This window comes from Phyllobates terribilis, unplaced genomic scaffold, assembly GCF_046119375.1.
Source record: "Phyllobates terribilis strain yellow unplaced genomic scaffold, ASM4611937v1 Scaffold_12__6_contigs__length_324123572, whole genome shotgun sequence".
Taxonomy (NCBI): domain Eukaryota; kingdom Metazoa; phylum Chordata; class Amphibia; order Anura; family Dendrobatidae; genus Phyllobates; species Phyllobates terribilis.
Genome location: NW_027362772.1, coordinates 280,315,671 through 280,331,868, shown reverse-complemented (window position 1 = coordinate 280,331,868; position 16,198 = coordinate 280,315,671). Strand labels below are relative to the sequence as shown.

At 42.3% G+C, this 16,198-nt stretch overlaps 1 protein-coding gene across 2 annotated transcripts in view; it reads right to left on the bottom strand.

Annotated features, from left to right (window-relative positions):
* Positions 1-15,961, bottom strand: part of TMPRSS13 (transmembrane serine protease 13) — a 44,093-nt gene extending 28,132 nt beyond the window's left edge. Inside the window, exons 1-4 of one of the 2 annotated variants that reach the window (XM_073657062.1) lie at positions 15,802-15,961; positions 15,529-15,718; positions 6,081-6,207; positions 2,730-2,834 (exon numbers count right to left, since the gene is read on the bottom strand). In XM_073657062.1, the coding sequence (XP_073513163.1) occupies positions 2,730-2,834; positions 6,081-6,207; positions 15,529-15,543 (247 nt within the window). In that variant the 5' untranslated portion in view covers positions 15,544-15,718; positions 15,802-15,961. Of the gene's footprint in view, positions 1-2,729; positions 2,835-6,080; positions 6,208-15,528 lie in introns of both variants that reach the window. The other variant, XM_073657061.1, reaches the window with a different exon arrangement.
* Positions 15,962-16,198: the final 237 nt, after the last annotated feature.

Sequence of the window (16,198 nt, the reverse complement as noted above, 5' to 3'; positions counted from 1 at the left end):
GTTCCGGTCACTCCAGCTTCAAGTGACCACCCAAGCCGTGCTGCGTCCACCAGGTCCTGGATTCAGCAAACCCCCAAACAAGTCCGGAGCGTGACCCTGAGCTCTCCTTCTGTCCTTTCCTCTGGCCGTCCCCACTAGTGATCCACCTAGGTCCAGCTCCCTCGGGCCTTCTGTTGGGAGACTCTTGGCCTTGGGTTCCCTGACCCTCCACGTGGTTTGCCTTCGGGGTGGATGTGGTGGGTGGCCGTGGCAGATGCTGCCCACGGCCTCCGGTCTCTGGCTAGGGTGTGCTTTTGCCCCCACCAGTTTGGGATCCGGTACCCTATTGCCGACTCTTCACCCGGGGATTGAATTTGGGTTCTCAGAGTCCTTTCTTTTTCCCTCTCTGGGTCTTTCCTTCTCTGCTCCACTCTCTCTCTGCAGGCTCATCTGGACCTCTGCTTCTTACCGACTCTGACAGACTGACCCTGATCTTTGATGGTGCCCACCTTATATACTCCCTCTATGTGTGAGCTCAGGTGACCAGCACCCAATGAGCTCCTATCTTTACCCAGGCTGCTCCCCCTATCTGCCCCTACACTACTTGGGATGTACCACCCCCCTCCCACTCCAGCCAGGAACAGACTCGGTCGTACCTGCACATTTCTAAGTGGGAGTACCGTCGGCCTGCCCCTCGGAAATGGGATGTGTGTAGTGCATGCAGCCTACCGAGCTCAGTTCCACACTCCATCCTTACCCGGGAGTGGAATATCACACCTCTGGGTTGAGGTGCAATACCCCTGTAGCAGCCGAATCCTCAGGGTGCTACAATTGCAACAGATCATAATGGATCATGGTGGATTGAAACAGATCATAATGGGTCATGGTGGATTGCAACTCATCACAATGGATAATGATTGTAACAGATCATAATGGATCATGGTGAATTGTAACAGATCATGAGGGATTTCAACAGATCATAATGGATCATGAAGGATTGCAAAAGATCATAATGGATCATGGTGGATTGTAACAGATCATAATGGATCATGGTTTATTTTAACAGATCATAATGAATCATGAAGGATTGCAACAGATTGCAATGAATCATAAAGGATTGTAATAGATCATAATGGATCATGGTGGATTGTAACAGATTGTATTTGATTGTAAAGGATTGTAATTGATCAAAGTGGATCATGGGGAAAAGTAGATCATAGTAATAGATCATAATGGATCATGAATGATTGTAACAGATAATAATAGATCAGAGGGGATTGTAACAGATCATAATGGGTCATTAGTCTTCACAGGTTTTAACATAATAGTTTATGAAGGATTTAACAGATCACAATGGATCATAAAGAATTGTAATAAAACATAATAGATCATGATGGATTTGAATAGGTGTTCATGGATCATGGGGGGTTGTAGAAGATCATAATGTGTCATGGCAGGTTCTAACAGATCACAATGGATCAGGGATTGTAATGTCTCATAAATCAGGTAAAAACGGAAGTCATATGTGACATGCAGAACTAGTGCTTTTGCTTCCAAAGCATCCAGCAACTGTTACAAATAACACAAGCACAGGAGACAGGAAGTGTTGTGCTTCAGAAACATCCTGCAGCTAGAGGGGTTAACACAGTCACAGGAGACAGGGAGTGTTTTAGCAGAGCCCCAGGGGGATTGTGGGAGAGTTGTTATTGTAGTCTGGCTGAAGCTGAAGAGAAAGATGGTGTGTTATCTGTATCTGACAGAAGGCAACTGAACAGGATTCAGATCAGGAGAGAAACTACACACAGGTTAGATAAACTCCCTGAACTAACAGTGCAGAGTATTATGGGGCAGAAAGATAAGGACAGGAAGGAATTGTGTCACAGGGATCATCTCCCTCATAAAACCCTCCCCCCTCCATCTCCATGCAGGATAAAGAATGCTGTGTACTATTGTGTCCTTGTGAAGGAAAAGCCTGTGGTTGTGTATGCATAGAAGTGTGCTACTAAGAGATCTAATCTATGCTGAATTATGTTACTGAAGATACTGTAATACTGTGCCCTGTGAATAAACTACTGTATTGTTAGTGGAGCCGGTTGCTCAAGAAGCTCAGACTGTACAGTAATGAAGATTGTTGCTGTAATATCCCTGAATTGCACTGGCCGTGCTTCAGATTAAATTCCACTGTTAAAGTGTTGAAAAAGGCTCTTGTCAGATGTGTCGGGTCAGTAATTGAATCTATCGTGTGCCTGAGAGAAGCTGCAGCTTATGGTCGCCCTGAGTAACGGTTCCCCCAGGATTCCAACGAATTCATGAAACCCGTCTCGCCCTATCTGAACCTAGCGGCGTGTGTGTAACACATAGCTCCAGTTTTTCCAGACCTGTAATGTGAGAATGTGAGATGTTCCTGTTATCCTCTCGGGGTCTGTATGGAGGTGTAGCTTAAGGCAGCACAGACCTAGAGGAGTCTACATTAATGCATTAGTATAATCAGTGAGCGCACATTGACATAATCCCTGAAAAAATCCGGTCACCTAGAGCTGATGTCAGCGCCTGTCAGCTGCACACACATACCATGTATAAGACTGTGAGACTCGCTCCAAATGTCAGCGATAGATCCCAGCCTTATATCCAGATGTGCGTGTTATACCGAGGCCAATCCTAATAAACAGACTGATATATGTATATAACGTGCATCACCCCTTAGTGATACTCTGCACAGGTCAGCAGGTGACACGAGCCGCTGTACTCACATGCCGTGATGAGGCCGATTCCAATGAGTGCGATGACAATGACGAGGATGACAACGATGCCGGAGCCCCGGTGCGAAAAGAAGGAAAATGGCAACTTGTTTGAAGCTGAAAACAGAAGAGATCAGATTAATTACTCTATAATTGTCAAATCACTTACTATGTCTCACATATCTTGTACTGTATCATATCCCAGAGCTGAATTCACAATTCTGCTGTTTGTTTTTGGACTAAATAATTTTTGGACCCGTCCCTTACATCATATCTGGGCTCATCTAATGCAGTGGATAATATAGTTCTCAAATTTTTGACCAACGCTTTGTATACATCAAATGGGTCTTCTATGGCTGAGACAGAGTTTGCACGTCCAAAGATCGCTGTGTACGGACGCTACATTGCATCGTAATGCAGAATAATGGTGATGCATTGTGACCTGCAAAGCACCGCGGCTATGACAAGCAAGTTGTGAATAGTCCAACTGGTCCTGACTTTTTCTGACTTGCTTGTCATGGCCGCAGTACCTTGCAGGTCACAAGGCGACTCCCTTCACCTGCATTACGCTGCAATGTGGCATAAGCACAGAGTCATTTTTGGATGCATGACCCATGTTGCGGCCAAAGTTGACCTCAGCGTTATGCATTGAGCTTTCTGCATCGGGATATCTTGCTGCACCATGATAAAAAATGTTATATCTGTAAAATATCATTACTGTGCTGTGTGCACGAGGCCTTATACAAAGTAACAGTTTCAACAAAGAAATGACTTCAAAGCTCAATGGATAATTCTAGGGTTTATATTTTTGGGTATTTTTTCTTTTTGCATTTCAATAGAAGATTGATTAAAAGTGGATCTATTGCAAGATTTTACTATTTAAACTTCACTTAGATCTGAAGAGGCTGGTGTACTCACCATGAAAATCCATGTCACAATAACTGTACAATCCTTTTTGAACGTAGCCAAACCTGATATTAATATGAACACTTCTAGCCAGATTCCAAAAAATGCTCATTTCAATATCAGGATTATAAGCTACTTCGTACACGGTTGGTAAAATGTAAGTACATCAGCCTCATCAGGTGTAAGAAATTAAATAATTATTAATAAATTAAATAAATAAAAAATAATGAATAATAATGATAAAATCTGGTGACTGATCTGCTCTAACGCTTCAGAATATTTGATTTCCGGTAGGTTGATCTTTTTTTTTCATAGGTAACACACTTAGCAGTAATTCCGGAACTTATATCATCCTAATAAATCTTCTACACTTAGCCGTCCTTTTATTTATAGCCAGGATTCCTTCACGTTTATAAGACAAAGTATCAATGTGTCCAGCTTCTTCTTATATAATTATTCCTGTGTTTGTATAATTAATGACAAGATCGGAAATTACATTAAGGAATTAATGAAGCCGAAGTGCGCAGTAATTATAACTCTGGAGTGAAAAAATATGGCGACAAAATGATGGGAGTATTAAAGAGTATTCATAAAGTGTAAACTGTGAAGGTGGTGACTCCAGATTCTGGATGCCTATGTTTTATAATAAGTCAAGTAGGAACAAAGTTTTCCATATGGGCAAAAGTTGGAAAACTTTTGGGAAGTTTCATTTTGGCTTCTTCTCACCCCTGACATTTTTATTTACCTTCTCTGAGATTCCCACTTTCTTCTGGTCGTTCTCTCCACTACTTGAGCTCACATTTGATCCTGAGCATTAATAAGTCAAAAGAACCTACAAAGGATATTCTTCTATGCAGCAAAAAATGGGCGAATTTTCTATTTTCTGTAAGGAAAAAAAGCTATCTCACGACTCGTGCCACATATTTAGTATTAGGCAATAAATAGGTGGCACTAGCGAGATAGTTTCTTTCCTTCAGGGTGCGGCTGTATTAATCGGACCGAGATCGGATCTGGTCGCGAATCTCCTGACCCGAGCGTGACAGTTTCATAGAAGCTATCACAATCAGGTCAGGAGTACCGCCGGCCTGTCCATGCATTGCGGTCCGATCTCAGTCCGATTTATATGGCGGTCTGACTGCGCTCTGTTTTTCTCTTGAAGAATTGTCCAAATAATGTAATGCTCCTTTGAAGGGAACCTGTTAGACACCTCTGCTTCAAAACCATTTATAAGAATGTATAGCCCTTTAAAGATAAGACAGATAATCCCTTTATGACCCCAACGTGCAGCCCCATCAGCGAGAAATTGTATTTTGAAGTTCAGTATGTAACGGTCTGGAAGCACGTTGGGGTATGACGATGCACTTCCAGCTTTTCAACCTCATAGAGGCGCGGCCCAGCTCAGTGCTGCCCTCCTCTGGTTGATTGAAAGTTCAATGGTCATTTACCAGAGCAACCAACCTGTCAATCAATCAAACGAGGGTGCCGCTAGGCAAGGATTACAGAGTTAGGCTGAGAAGCTGTAAGTGCATCATCATTCCCCAACGCGCTTCCAGACTGAATCTCAAAATGTGATTTCTCAATGCTGGAGCAGCAATTTGGGATCATAAAGGGATTGACTGGCTTATCTTTTACAGTTTGGGGGTGGTGGGTAGAAGTTTCCAATAGGTTTCCTTTAAGGAAAGAGAATCAGAGGGAAGGGAAAGTAAAATTTGGGGTTGGATAGACCACACGGAATATGGGCAAGTGGTTATTTTTATCTCTTGTTTACGGGTTATATTAGAAGCATTTAAGGTGTTGTCTTGGAGTAGGATATGTATTACCTATTTTTATGATAGGTCAGATCGGTGGTCCGACACCGGGCACACAACAATCAGATGTTATGAGCTGGGGTGATCGGGAATGACCACCACTCAGTATTCAGAGCAGCGCTGTTCCAGCTAGTACACTGGTTACATCCAGCAGCTGTAGGATATGATGACTGATGATCGTCTGGATGCTGGGTGTCCGACTTCCCGCCGATCTGATATTGATCACCAGCAATATGTAACCAAAATGCAACCAGAAAAATTCACAGAACAGAGTTTTCCTTGATCCGATTCCCAGAGATACATTTTTTTAGTTAAATATTGTTGTCTGTTGTGAGTAAGAATCTATTAATAAAAAGTTTCTAGTAGTTTCTCGTACACTTTGTTGTGGTTTCTGCTATGAAGATCATGATAATTACTTGTCTTATATAAACCTATAATTAATATCTATATTTAGGAAACCTTCAGTGCTTACATGAAATAAACCCTTCACCATCACTCACTTTTTTATATCACATTCTTCACAATGCAACAAAGTTTTTGAAACTCTATAGATAAGAGAAATAACTTATATAAATCCATTATAACCAGGAAACTAGTTGTTACTTTTCTGCTACATAATAATTTCTGGGATCGGGTGTAAGATACTCACATGGCCTCTCAATCACGTAGGAAGGAGGAGGGGGACCTGGCTGAATGGTATATGGCTGGTAATTGGTTCCATAATTTCCCGGTGGATTAAATCCTGAATATGGTGGATACGGGGCATTGTTGTAACGCTGTAAAACACAGAAATCAGGGTGAAATAGAAATAAAAGAAGTAAATGTATATTATAAAAGGCTTGACCACTAGTGTCGAGCGAGTATATTCTATTAACCCTTTCGGCGAGTATGCTCGGGCCGAGCACTGAGTATTTACAGCTGCTCGGTGATATGGTTGAATCGCTCCCGTGTGCATGATTTGCAACTGTTTGACAGTTTTACTACATGTGAGGAATGTCTATTTCTTACACATTCCTCACATGTAATAAAGCTGTCAAACAGTTGCAAATCATGCACACGGGAGCGATTCAACCTTATCACCGAGCAGCTACAAATACTCGGAGCTCCGCCCGAGCATACTCGGACAGAACATAGTCGCTCAACCCTATTGACCACCTTTAGGGACAATTTTTTTTTTTTAATGTTTTTACTTAAATGGATGTATTTGGAGCTAAAAATCATTTTTGCAATTGGGTTTCATTAAACATTTTGCACCATTTGTCTTCTATGCCCTCTGTGGTGCACTGTCTACTACTGGCTCCAGAATGAGTTAACTGAGAATCCATCGGTGAACTCGCTATGACAATCTGATGAGGAGTTTTCAGCTCTTATATCTGTCTTTTTCTGAGCTCTTCTCAGCTGATTTATGATCACAGACCATAGCATGTGCCACAAAACAAAGAGCCTGTGAAAGCCAAACGGTGCAACATTTTAATTGAAACCCAATTGCACACTTGACTTTACATGCATTTCAGTAAAAAAATGAAATTGTCCCTAGAGATGCCAACCGCTTTATCATCTTATAGAAAGTCAACATGTCCTATATTAATACTAATACTTTTGCCCATGGGATGGTAAGACAGGCAGTCTTTGAGGTGTGGCTTATGGTTTTGAGGTTCAAAATATTGATGGTCTGTCCATCAATATACAAGTCCCCCCCTCCAATCAGCTCACTGCGTCTCTTGAATATCTGATTGTGGGGGTACTGAGTGTCAGGCCACTGAAATAAATATTGATGGCCACCTCGAAAACGCCTTTGGCTGCTCCCCATTTCAGGATGGTGCAGTAACTCACACAGATATCACAAGAGTTACCTAGAGAAGGTTTCACAATGTGAAAACTCAGCATAAAGGTTACAGTCTCTCTACAGAGGCACAACCTTGGTGGTTACGCACAGAACGATGGTACAGAGCTTGGTGGTTGCACTTCAGAGTTGAGGCACAGAGCTCAACCGCTTTGTCTTTGTCAAACTTGTTAAAAAGTTTTCCCAAAATGGCACATTATCAATTTCCTGATCATTGGGTGGGTTAGGACTCCCAGTGATCCCAAGAATGTGACTCCTATCTCTCCCATCTTAAATGGAGCTTTGATGCTCTTACTGGACCTCCATTCATTGTCTATGGGAAGTAGCGGAGCCCTAGAGTTGACTTTCTCCAGCAGTCTCATAGACAATTAATGGAGCGAAGGCTGAGCATGCACAACCAGCTCCATTCAAGACCCTTCTTTGGGTTTCAGAGCTCTTGTCACGGGTGTGTCAGGTTTGACAGACAGTCATTCTGGATCTGGCTGTAAAAGGTCGCTGCGCTTGGCCTTACAGGTACCTTCTTGATCCTTTCATCATTCTTCCCTCTCTAGTACCCAGTGGTGATCTCCACCTTCTGCTGCTAATTAACACACCCATGCTAGATCTTTAAATACACTCAGTTTCTCCAGAGAGTTGCTGGTGATAGAGTTAATTCCTCTGTTCCGGTCTGGAGTTCTGGCAGTCGGCTAGATTCCCCTTGGAGTTCCTTTGTGGATTGAGGTCGTTATCTCTCTGGTGTCTTCTCAAAGCTAAGTTTATCCCCTTGTCAGTTTGCCTTGTTTGTCTTTAGTTGCAGTGGGGCTGACTAGTGCTCACCCCTCCCTACCTAGGGCCTAGCTCCAGGATCAGCCATGGCTAAGGTATCCTGCTCGGCAATAGGTGAGGAACCTATTTAGGGATGATAAGGGAGTCAGGGTGTTGTTAGATCTGCCTAGGGGTCTCCACTCTCCCTTTCCCTAGTTGCAGGGCTTCCCCCCCTTTTCACATCGTCGTACTCTGGGTCCTTCCCATACCTAGCATGACAGCTCTATTCTCTGGAGGTTGGACCCCCAACGTTCAGCTTGTGATCTCCTATCCTGCAGACTGGACAACATGCAATTTTGGGAAAACCACTTTCACTAATGGACCCTTCAGATACTGGGAATTTATACCACACACTCTCCTGCTTCCAGGTAATCGCCAGCATTTTTGGGGCTTTTAGTGCAATAACATAGATTGTATCATAAATAATATTTATGCAATTAATAATCCTCTAATTTATCTCTTTAAAATGTTTTTATCAATTTTCCCTTTTCCAACAGATACATTGGTGTCCGGGTTTTTTAAGGTCACAATGCCGCACCTGAACATTCAGTTCCTGTCTAAAAATGGACTGCACCCATTAAAGGTCCTTATGTCACAGCTTATAATTAAAGGAACATTCCTGCAGTATAATGATTGTCAATTAAAATAAATACATCAGTTATATGCCCACTATAAAGCTTTTGGCCTGTAGTGTGATCTGTTGCGATTTTGCCTCAACTATGGCAAAATTTCTGCAAAAAAAGGGATGAAATCAGAATGTAAATTGACCCCTTGAAACCACCCGGCAACCAGGAGCTTTCTCTATATATGCTGCCTTTCTATAAGGAGACATCGTCCAGCTTCAATGATCGCCCAGTTGGTCGGAGTCTTCTTCGCAACGTGCCATGGGAAAAGTTGTGCAGGTTAGTTGCCCTCCGAAACGAAGGAACCTTCATTTATTTAGAAAAGATGACCATAGCGTAATTATAAGTGTGGAATCTATTTCATTATAACACCTTATTTGTTTAAGGGCAACCTGTCGTCTGATTCTTGATGGACAGCATGAATCAGATCCTGGCTGCACAATTGCAGAAACGTTCCAGCATTTCAGGGAGGAAATACTTTAAAGACCCGATCGGGGACGATTGCTGAGGACCAGACCAGAAATTATTGCGGGAGGATCCGGAGATGACAGTAGCCCGGCACCGTCACCGGCCGGCTCTTCCCAGCACTGCTCGAGATGATTGACAGGTTTTTCCCTTGTAAGTACAAATGGAGAGACCTGTCAATCAACTAGAGCAGCGCTGGGAAGAGCCCGCCAGTGGCGGTGTCGGGCTACTCTAGTCCTCTATACCTTCTCTGAGCATTTAATAGAGAATATACCTTGCTGCTTCATGCAACATAAATTAGATGACAGGTTCCCATCAAACCAAACCTAAAAGCGGCAGTCAGATCTCAGGAGTGGAGTAGAGAACTCCTGGCATATTTCAGATCAGCAGGATTGGCACCAAACACCTTCTTATGCAATATCTCTGTCCTCAAAGCAGGTAATTCTGGGAAAACAACCCAATTCCCAGGCTCCATTTGTTATAAAACTGCGCTTTACTCAATGTCACCAGGTCCAGCACTGAGACTCCACCACTGTTCCTGATATCGGATATTGGCTGCAAGCTAGACGTTACGTCGACAGTGCGGCAGCCAATCAGCAGTTCTGATTCGGGCGTTTGGTCTATATGGGCTCAGTGATTGGCTGCTGTGCTGTTGGCGCAACGTCAAGGCTGCAGCCAATATCAGATGCCAGGAGCAGCGGCGGAGACTCAGCACTGGACCCGGGGAAGGTGAGTAAAGGCCCCCATACACATTAGACTAATATGAACCCACCAATTTTGACAGGTTTGGCTGATGATCTATTGTGGATGGGGGCTCCGGCCGACTGATTGTCGTGAGAGTTGTCGGACTGCCGATCACATTGTTCTCCATTGGCGACTCTCTCATAGAGAACACAAGAGTGCTTGACCGAACAAGCTTGTGCAGTTTACTTTGGTGCTTTCCAAGAGAGGACAATCCCTTTAAGTAAAAAAAGAATTAGTTTGGCTGCTTGTCCCAGAGTATTTGTCGCCCTTCCTCCTGTTCCTTGCATTAATTAACAAATAAAGACGCCATGGCCTCTGCACAGGTAACAGTAACAGCGTCTATTCTCCTAGAAATGAATTACAGTTTTATTTCCTCAAACTCCAGGTGAATGCAACAAAGTCTCCATTGTTATTACGCCACAGATTTGTCACTTTGGATGTTCTCCAGAAGCTCCGCGGGTTGCAACCTGTGACTGGTAACTGTGTAAAATCCAGTGCAAAAGTGAAATCTGCAGGTTCGGATAATGACCCAATATGAATGGGGTCGAACCAAGAGTCCAGCAACATTGAAAGAGAGAAGGATCGGGTTATCTTGGATGTGGCAGATCGTTTGTTTCTGTGATGGAGTCTTATTTTACATTATAATTTCTGAGCTTACCAATATCTCCCATTGAATTAAAGGGAATATATCATCAGAAAATGATCTGTTGTTTAAATCAGGTTTTTACATTAATTTGTTTTACATTTTTGATAATGTTTTTACTCAAATTTCCATAACACAAACTATATAAAAAGAATAAACATTTTTGCAATTTTCACACTGCCCACCGGGCCTTATACTAGATGCTCTGTATAGAAGACGTTTCATCACATATACTGGTGGGTTACACCTATATAGGTGATATCACAGCTCACCTCCTCCTCCTGTACAATGACTGATAACACCTCTATGTACAGTAGATAACACAGGATCCACCACTCACAATAGGTGATGTCACAGCTCACCTCCTCCCCCTCCTGTACAATGACTGATAACACCTCTATATACAGTAGATAACACAGGATCCACCATTCAAAATAGGTAATGTCACAGCTCACTTCCTCCTCCTATACAATGACTGATAACACCTCTATATACAGTAGATACCACAGGATCCACCATTCACAATAGGGGATGTCACGGCTCATCTCCTCCTCTTCCTGTACAATGACTGATAACACCTCTATATACAGCTGATAACACAGGATCCACCATTCAAAATAGGTGATATCACAGCTCACCTCCTCCTCCTATACAATGACTGATAACACCTCTATCTACAGTAGATAACACGGGATTCATCATTCACAATAGGTGATGTCACAGCTCACCTCCTCCTCCTGTACAATGACTGATAACACCTCTATATACAGTAGATAACACAGGATCCACCATTCACAATAGGTAATATCACAGCTCACCTCCTCCTCCTGTACAATGACTGATAACACCTCTATATACAGTAGATACCACAGGATCCACCATTCACAATTGGTGAAGTCACAGCTCACCTCCTCCTCCTGTACAATAACTGATAACACCTCTATATAGAGTACATAACACAGGGTCCATCATTCACAATAGGTGATGTCACAGATCACCTCCTCCTCCTCAAGTACAATGACTGATAACACCTCTATATACAGTAGATAACACAGGATACACCATTCACAATAGGTGATGTCACAGCTCACCTACTCCTCCTCCTCCTGTACAATGATGGATAACACCTCTATAAACAGTAGATAACACAGGATCCACCATTCACAATAGGTGATGTCACAGCTCATCTCCTCCCCCTGTACAATGACTGATAACACTTCTATATACAGAAGATAACATAAGATCCACCATTCACACTAGGGTATGTCACAGCTCACCTCCTCCTCCTCCTGTACAATGACTGATAACACCTCTATATACAGTAGATACCACAGGATCCACCATTCACAATAGGGGATGTCACAGCTCACTTCCTCATCCTATACAATGACTGATAACACCTCTATATACAGTAGATAACACAGGATCCACCATTCACAATAGGTGATGTCACAGCTCACCTCCTCCCCCTGTACAATGACTGATAACACCACTATATAGAGTAGATAACACAGGATCCACCATTTACAATAGGTGATGTCACAGCTCACCTCCTCCCCCTCCTGTACAATGACTGATAACACTTCTATATACAGTAGATAACACATGATCCACCATTCACAATAGGTGATGTCACAGCTCACCTCCTCCTCCTCCTGTACAATGACTGATAACACCTCTATATACAGTAGATAACATAGGATCCACCATTCACAATAGGTGATGTCACAGCTCACCTCCTCCTCATGTACAATGACTGATAACACCTCTATATACAGTAGAAAACACAGGATCCACCATTCACAATAGGTGATATCACAGCTCACCTCTTCCTTCTCCTGTACAATAACTGATAACACCTCTATATACAGTAGATTACACAGGATCCAGCATTCACAATAGGTGATGTCACAGCTCACCTCCTCCTCCTCCTGTACAATAACTGATAACACCTCTATATACAGTAGATAATACAGGATCCTCCATTCACAATAGATGAAGTCACAGCTCACCTCCTCCTCCTCCTGTACAATAACTGATAACACAAACTGCTGGACACGTGATGTGTAACCTGTTCTCTGTAATGTCAAGGACACGGAGATGATTCTTTACATAAGCGAACACTGGAATTACAGAACAAAGGAACGGGGCGTATAGATGATGATGATATTGTATTACAGTTTTGGGGATTGTTGCCAACCAGCATGGAAACATCTACAAAGTCCCTACGTAAACCAACCACATTCACTATAGAAAATATATCGGCCCCAGGCTCTTTAGTGAGAAAAAGCGGCATCGGAAATAGAGAATCTCCCCACCTTCCCTACAATATGAGGACACTTGTTGGTAAGGTCTAATTGCCATGATATTTACCATAAATAAAATCATTCCAGAAATAAGTTACTTTCATTGGGTTGAATTATTAATGTTTGAAGCATTATTTATTTAATTATTCATTTATTTCCTTTTTATGCTTCTCTGATTACTGTTTTTTCTTTTTATTTAGTGCCATTTTTTTATGTTCTTTTTCAAGGGGGCGGTGCTCAGATGATCCTCAGGGGTGTGGCTTTAGGCAAGCACCGCCCCTGCAGGACATAAAAAATAGATCTAAATAAAAAATATATATATATCTCTGGAACCGGATGGCATTTAAAAAAAAATGCATACTCAGGGGAGCAGTGGGAATAAAGTAAGATGAAGAACTTGGCACTTTTAACCATGTCATAGGTCTCCTTGACCCTGAAGAAGAACATGCAATCTCTATGTTGTCCTTGGTCAGAATCAAGTTCAGGACTGTATAGTTAAAATAAAAATCAAAAGTTTTTAACTGCATTTTTTTCTGGCATTATTTAAGTCCTATAGGTAAAAAAAGGCCCAAAAAATCTACATTGCCTGAACATGCCGCGATCTGATAACAAAAATGCAGAAACACTAAAAACGCTTGAACACAACACAAAAATACTTTGTGTGTAGCATTATAGTAATATTATAGGAACAGAAATAAACCACCAGGAAAAAAAAAGAACAGTTAAACACTTTGGAGCTGGAACTTTGTTTTATTTTTTATTCTGCAGATCAGTGGGTTTCTCGGCCCAGATTGATGGCCCAAAACACTGTTTAGTGTCGCGCAGCTCAGGAGGCAGAAAGTTGCATTTCTAAACAGTATTTTCAGCTATTGGTGGAGGTCTCAGGACCAGACCCCCACCGATCTGCAGGACGCTTAAGGACATACAAAATATTAAAAAAAAGGCTGCAAAGTTTAGATGCACCTTTCAAAATGTTTTGTATAAAGGCACTGTTAAAAAAATGTTATTCTTTATCTATGTCTGAGGTGCCAATGGCCCACCAGTGACATTGCTTCTGGGGGCCAGCTGTACAGTCACATGAAATATTTCCAGACCCTATTTAACAAATTTGACTCTGCTTCTATATAATAATTAACTGAGCAGTTTGTAAAATGAATGAAGAGATGATTCTTTTGTCTGTATATGTCCCAATGACTGCTCAGGTAGGGATATGGAAGGCTTACTCCTGCAGGGGGGCCCACCGGGAAATTCACCTATCCTCCGGTGGGCCAGTCTGAGCCTGGTCATTAATGACAATTACAAAGTCTATGATCAGCTTTATATACTGATATTAGATGCAATGGTAGAAGTGCCTAGGAGTTACTTAGTAGAAGAGCTATCCAAAATCCATGAGACCCGCTCAGAATGAGGCGCTAGGACCAGGCTCCACAGACACAGTATTATTCATGAGCCATTCCTTATATAGCACCAACATAATGTTACTTACTCATATGAGTCATCTTCAGATCACAATCTTCTTCCCTATTTAGGACAATTCTGTAGTCAATTTTATAGGAAGTCAATTGACCTCTTGTGTAAAGAGAACATACAGATGTTGTCCTTGGTGGCAATTTGAACCCAGGTCGCCCCAGATCCAGCATGGATCTGTAAGTCTAGTTTTAGTTGAGATATATCTAAAACTTCAATTATATACTTTAGTCTCTAGAATAATGATGACCAAACTGATCACACCCAGCCAGTGTGATTGATGGGGCTGTCAGTGTCACTAATGGTCCAGCTGACCGACCGATCTCTACGGGACCAATCAGCTAGTGGTTCGAGACCAATGGGTGCTCTACTTAAACCCTCCCAGTGATCCCCACCTATCTAACAATCAGATACCCTACTAGATTGACCACTTGACTGCCCAGCCTCTCTCGCTTTTCTTATTGCCTAATTTCCCTTGACTATACTTTGGTTTTGATCTTGTCTATGTCCCAATCTCTCTGGTTCTGATCCGTCATGTTAACATTATTTTTCCTAAACAAACTTAGCTCAACTCGGGGGGGCCACTACAGCAAAGTCCAAATCCCTGCAAAGGGTGTAAGAATGAGAACTAGCATGCTCATGAGGACCTGCTATGGATTATCGAAAAGTAGCGGGTCTCCTGCTCTGCTGGTATATATCCAATCAAGGAATCAACTCAAGAAGAGTAGTAACAGTGCGGTTTATTCTCCTCGATTTTCAAAGTAATCCAACTTCTTCTTCAGGAGAACTGTAGAGATCCTTGTTTAGGGGTGTAAGACCTGCTAGGCAAAGTCTGCCCATAGATGCCCATCTTGAGTTGACGTATTCCTGCCAGTAAGTATTATTTATAGTAAACCAGGGTAGAAACAAAACACTTTCAGGAAACTCCCAGATAACGACAAGGACTAATACTACTCCAAGAAGCTACTCCAAGAAGAAACTGGTAGAGGACATTTATATTTAGTAATGGTGCCCAAAGGTTGGACACAAGGACGGAATACAAAAAAATCTAGTTTGGCCTCTCTCTACTAACAATCAAATGCAATAACGAGAAACATAACCACAGTATAATATAAACTTCTAATAACAATATTTGAAATGGCCGAAGAATCAAATCCGGTTGCAAGTACGAGTCGAAAGCAATTTGCAAGTCAAGTACTTACTGGAGTGTTGTCCATTAATGAAGGCGAGAAGATCGGATGAGAAGAAGATGGTTCTTTTCAGTTTTTCCTCTGTTTTGGATTAAAGCTACTGAAAGTTACTGAAAACTCAAGTAAAACTTTTGGCACTTTAGTTTCCTTTCTTGGGACACCACTGGTTCTGGTCACCTCGTATGAAGTCAGCTTTCCTTTCCTATATTATGGTGATACTTGTATTGTAAGTAATCGTGGATTATATTACGCCACTGATATTTGTTTTTCCAGGGACGGCTTTACCTGGTATTCTCTGTTTGGTCAGAGGTAAAGTGCGTCTCCTTTGTGTTTCGGTTGGTGCCAACCCTCTTCTTCCTCCCCCTTTCTCTGTCCCGGGCACAAGGAGTCCTCTTCTCTTGTATTGCTTTGGCTTTTTTCCTGTCCCAAGAAGCATCCCAGCTCTCCTCCCTCTCAGGTAATTTCAATCCTGTCCTCATCCCCTCCCAAACTCACCCAACCTGTCACACCGGCCTCTGGCATCATCCAAGTCCTGTCATCGCTCCACTGCTCCTACTTCTTCACAAGTAATCTGTGGGTGGCATCCAGCATAGTGGCACAATACAAGAGGAAAGTGCAATGCATCACTTTCATAACGCTGCATGGTAACACTGGTAAATGGGAGCCAAAACAGTCAATACCT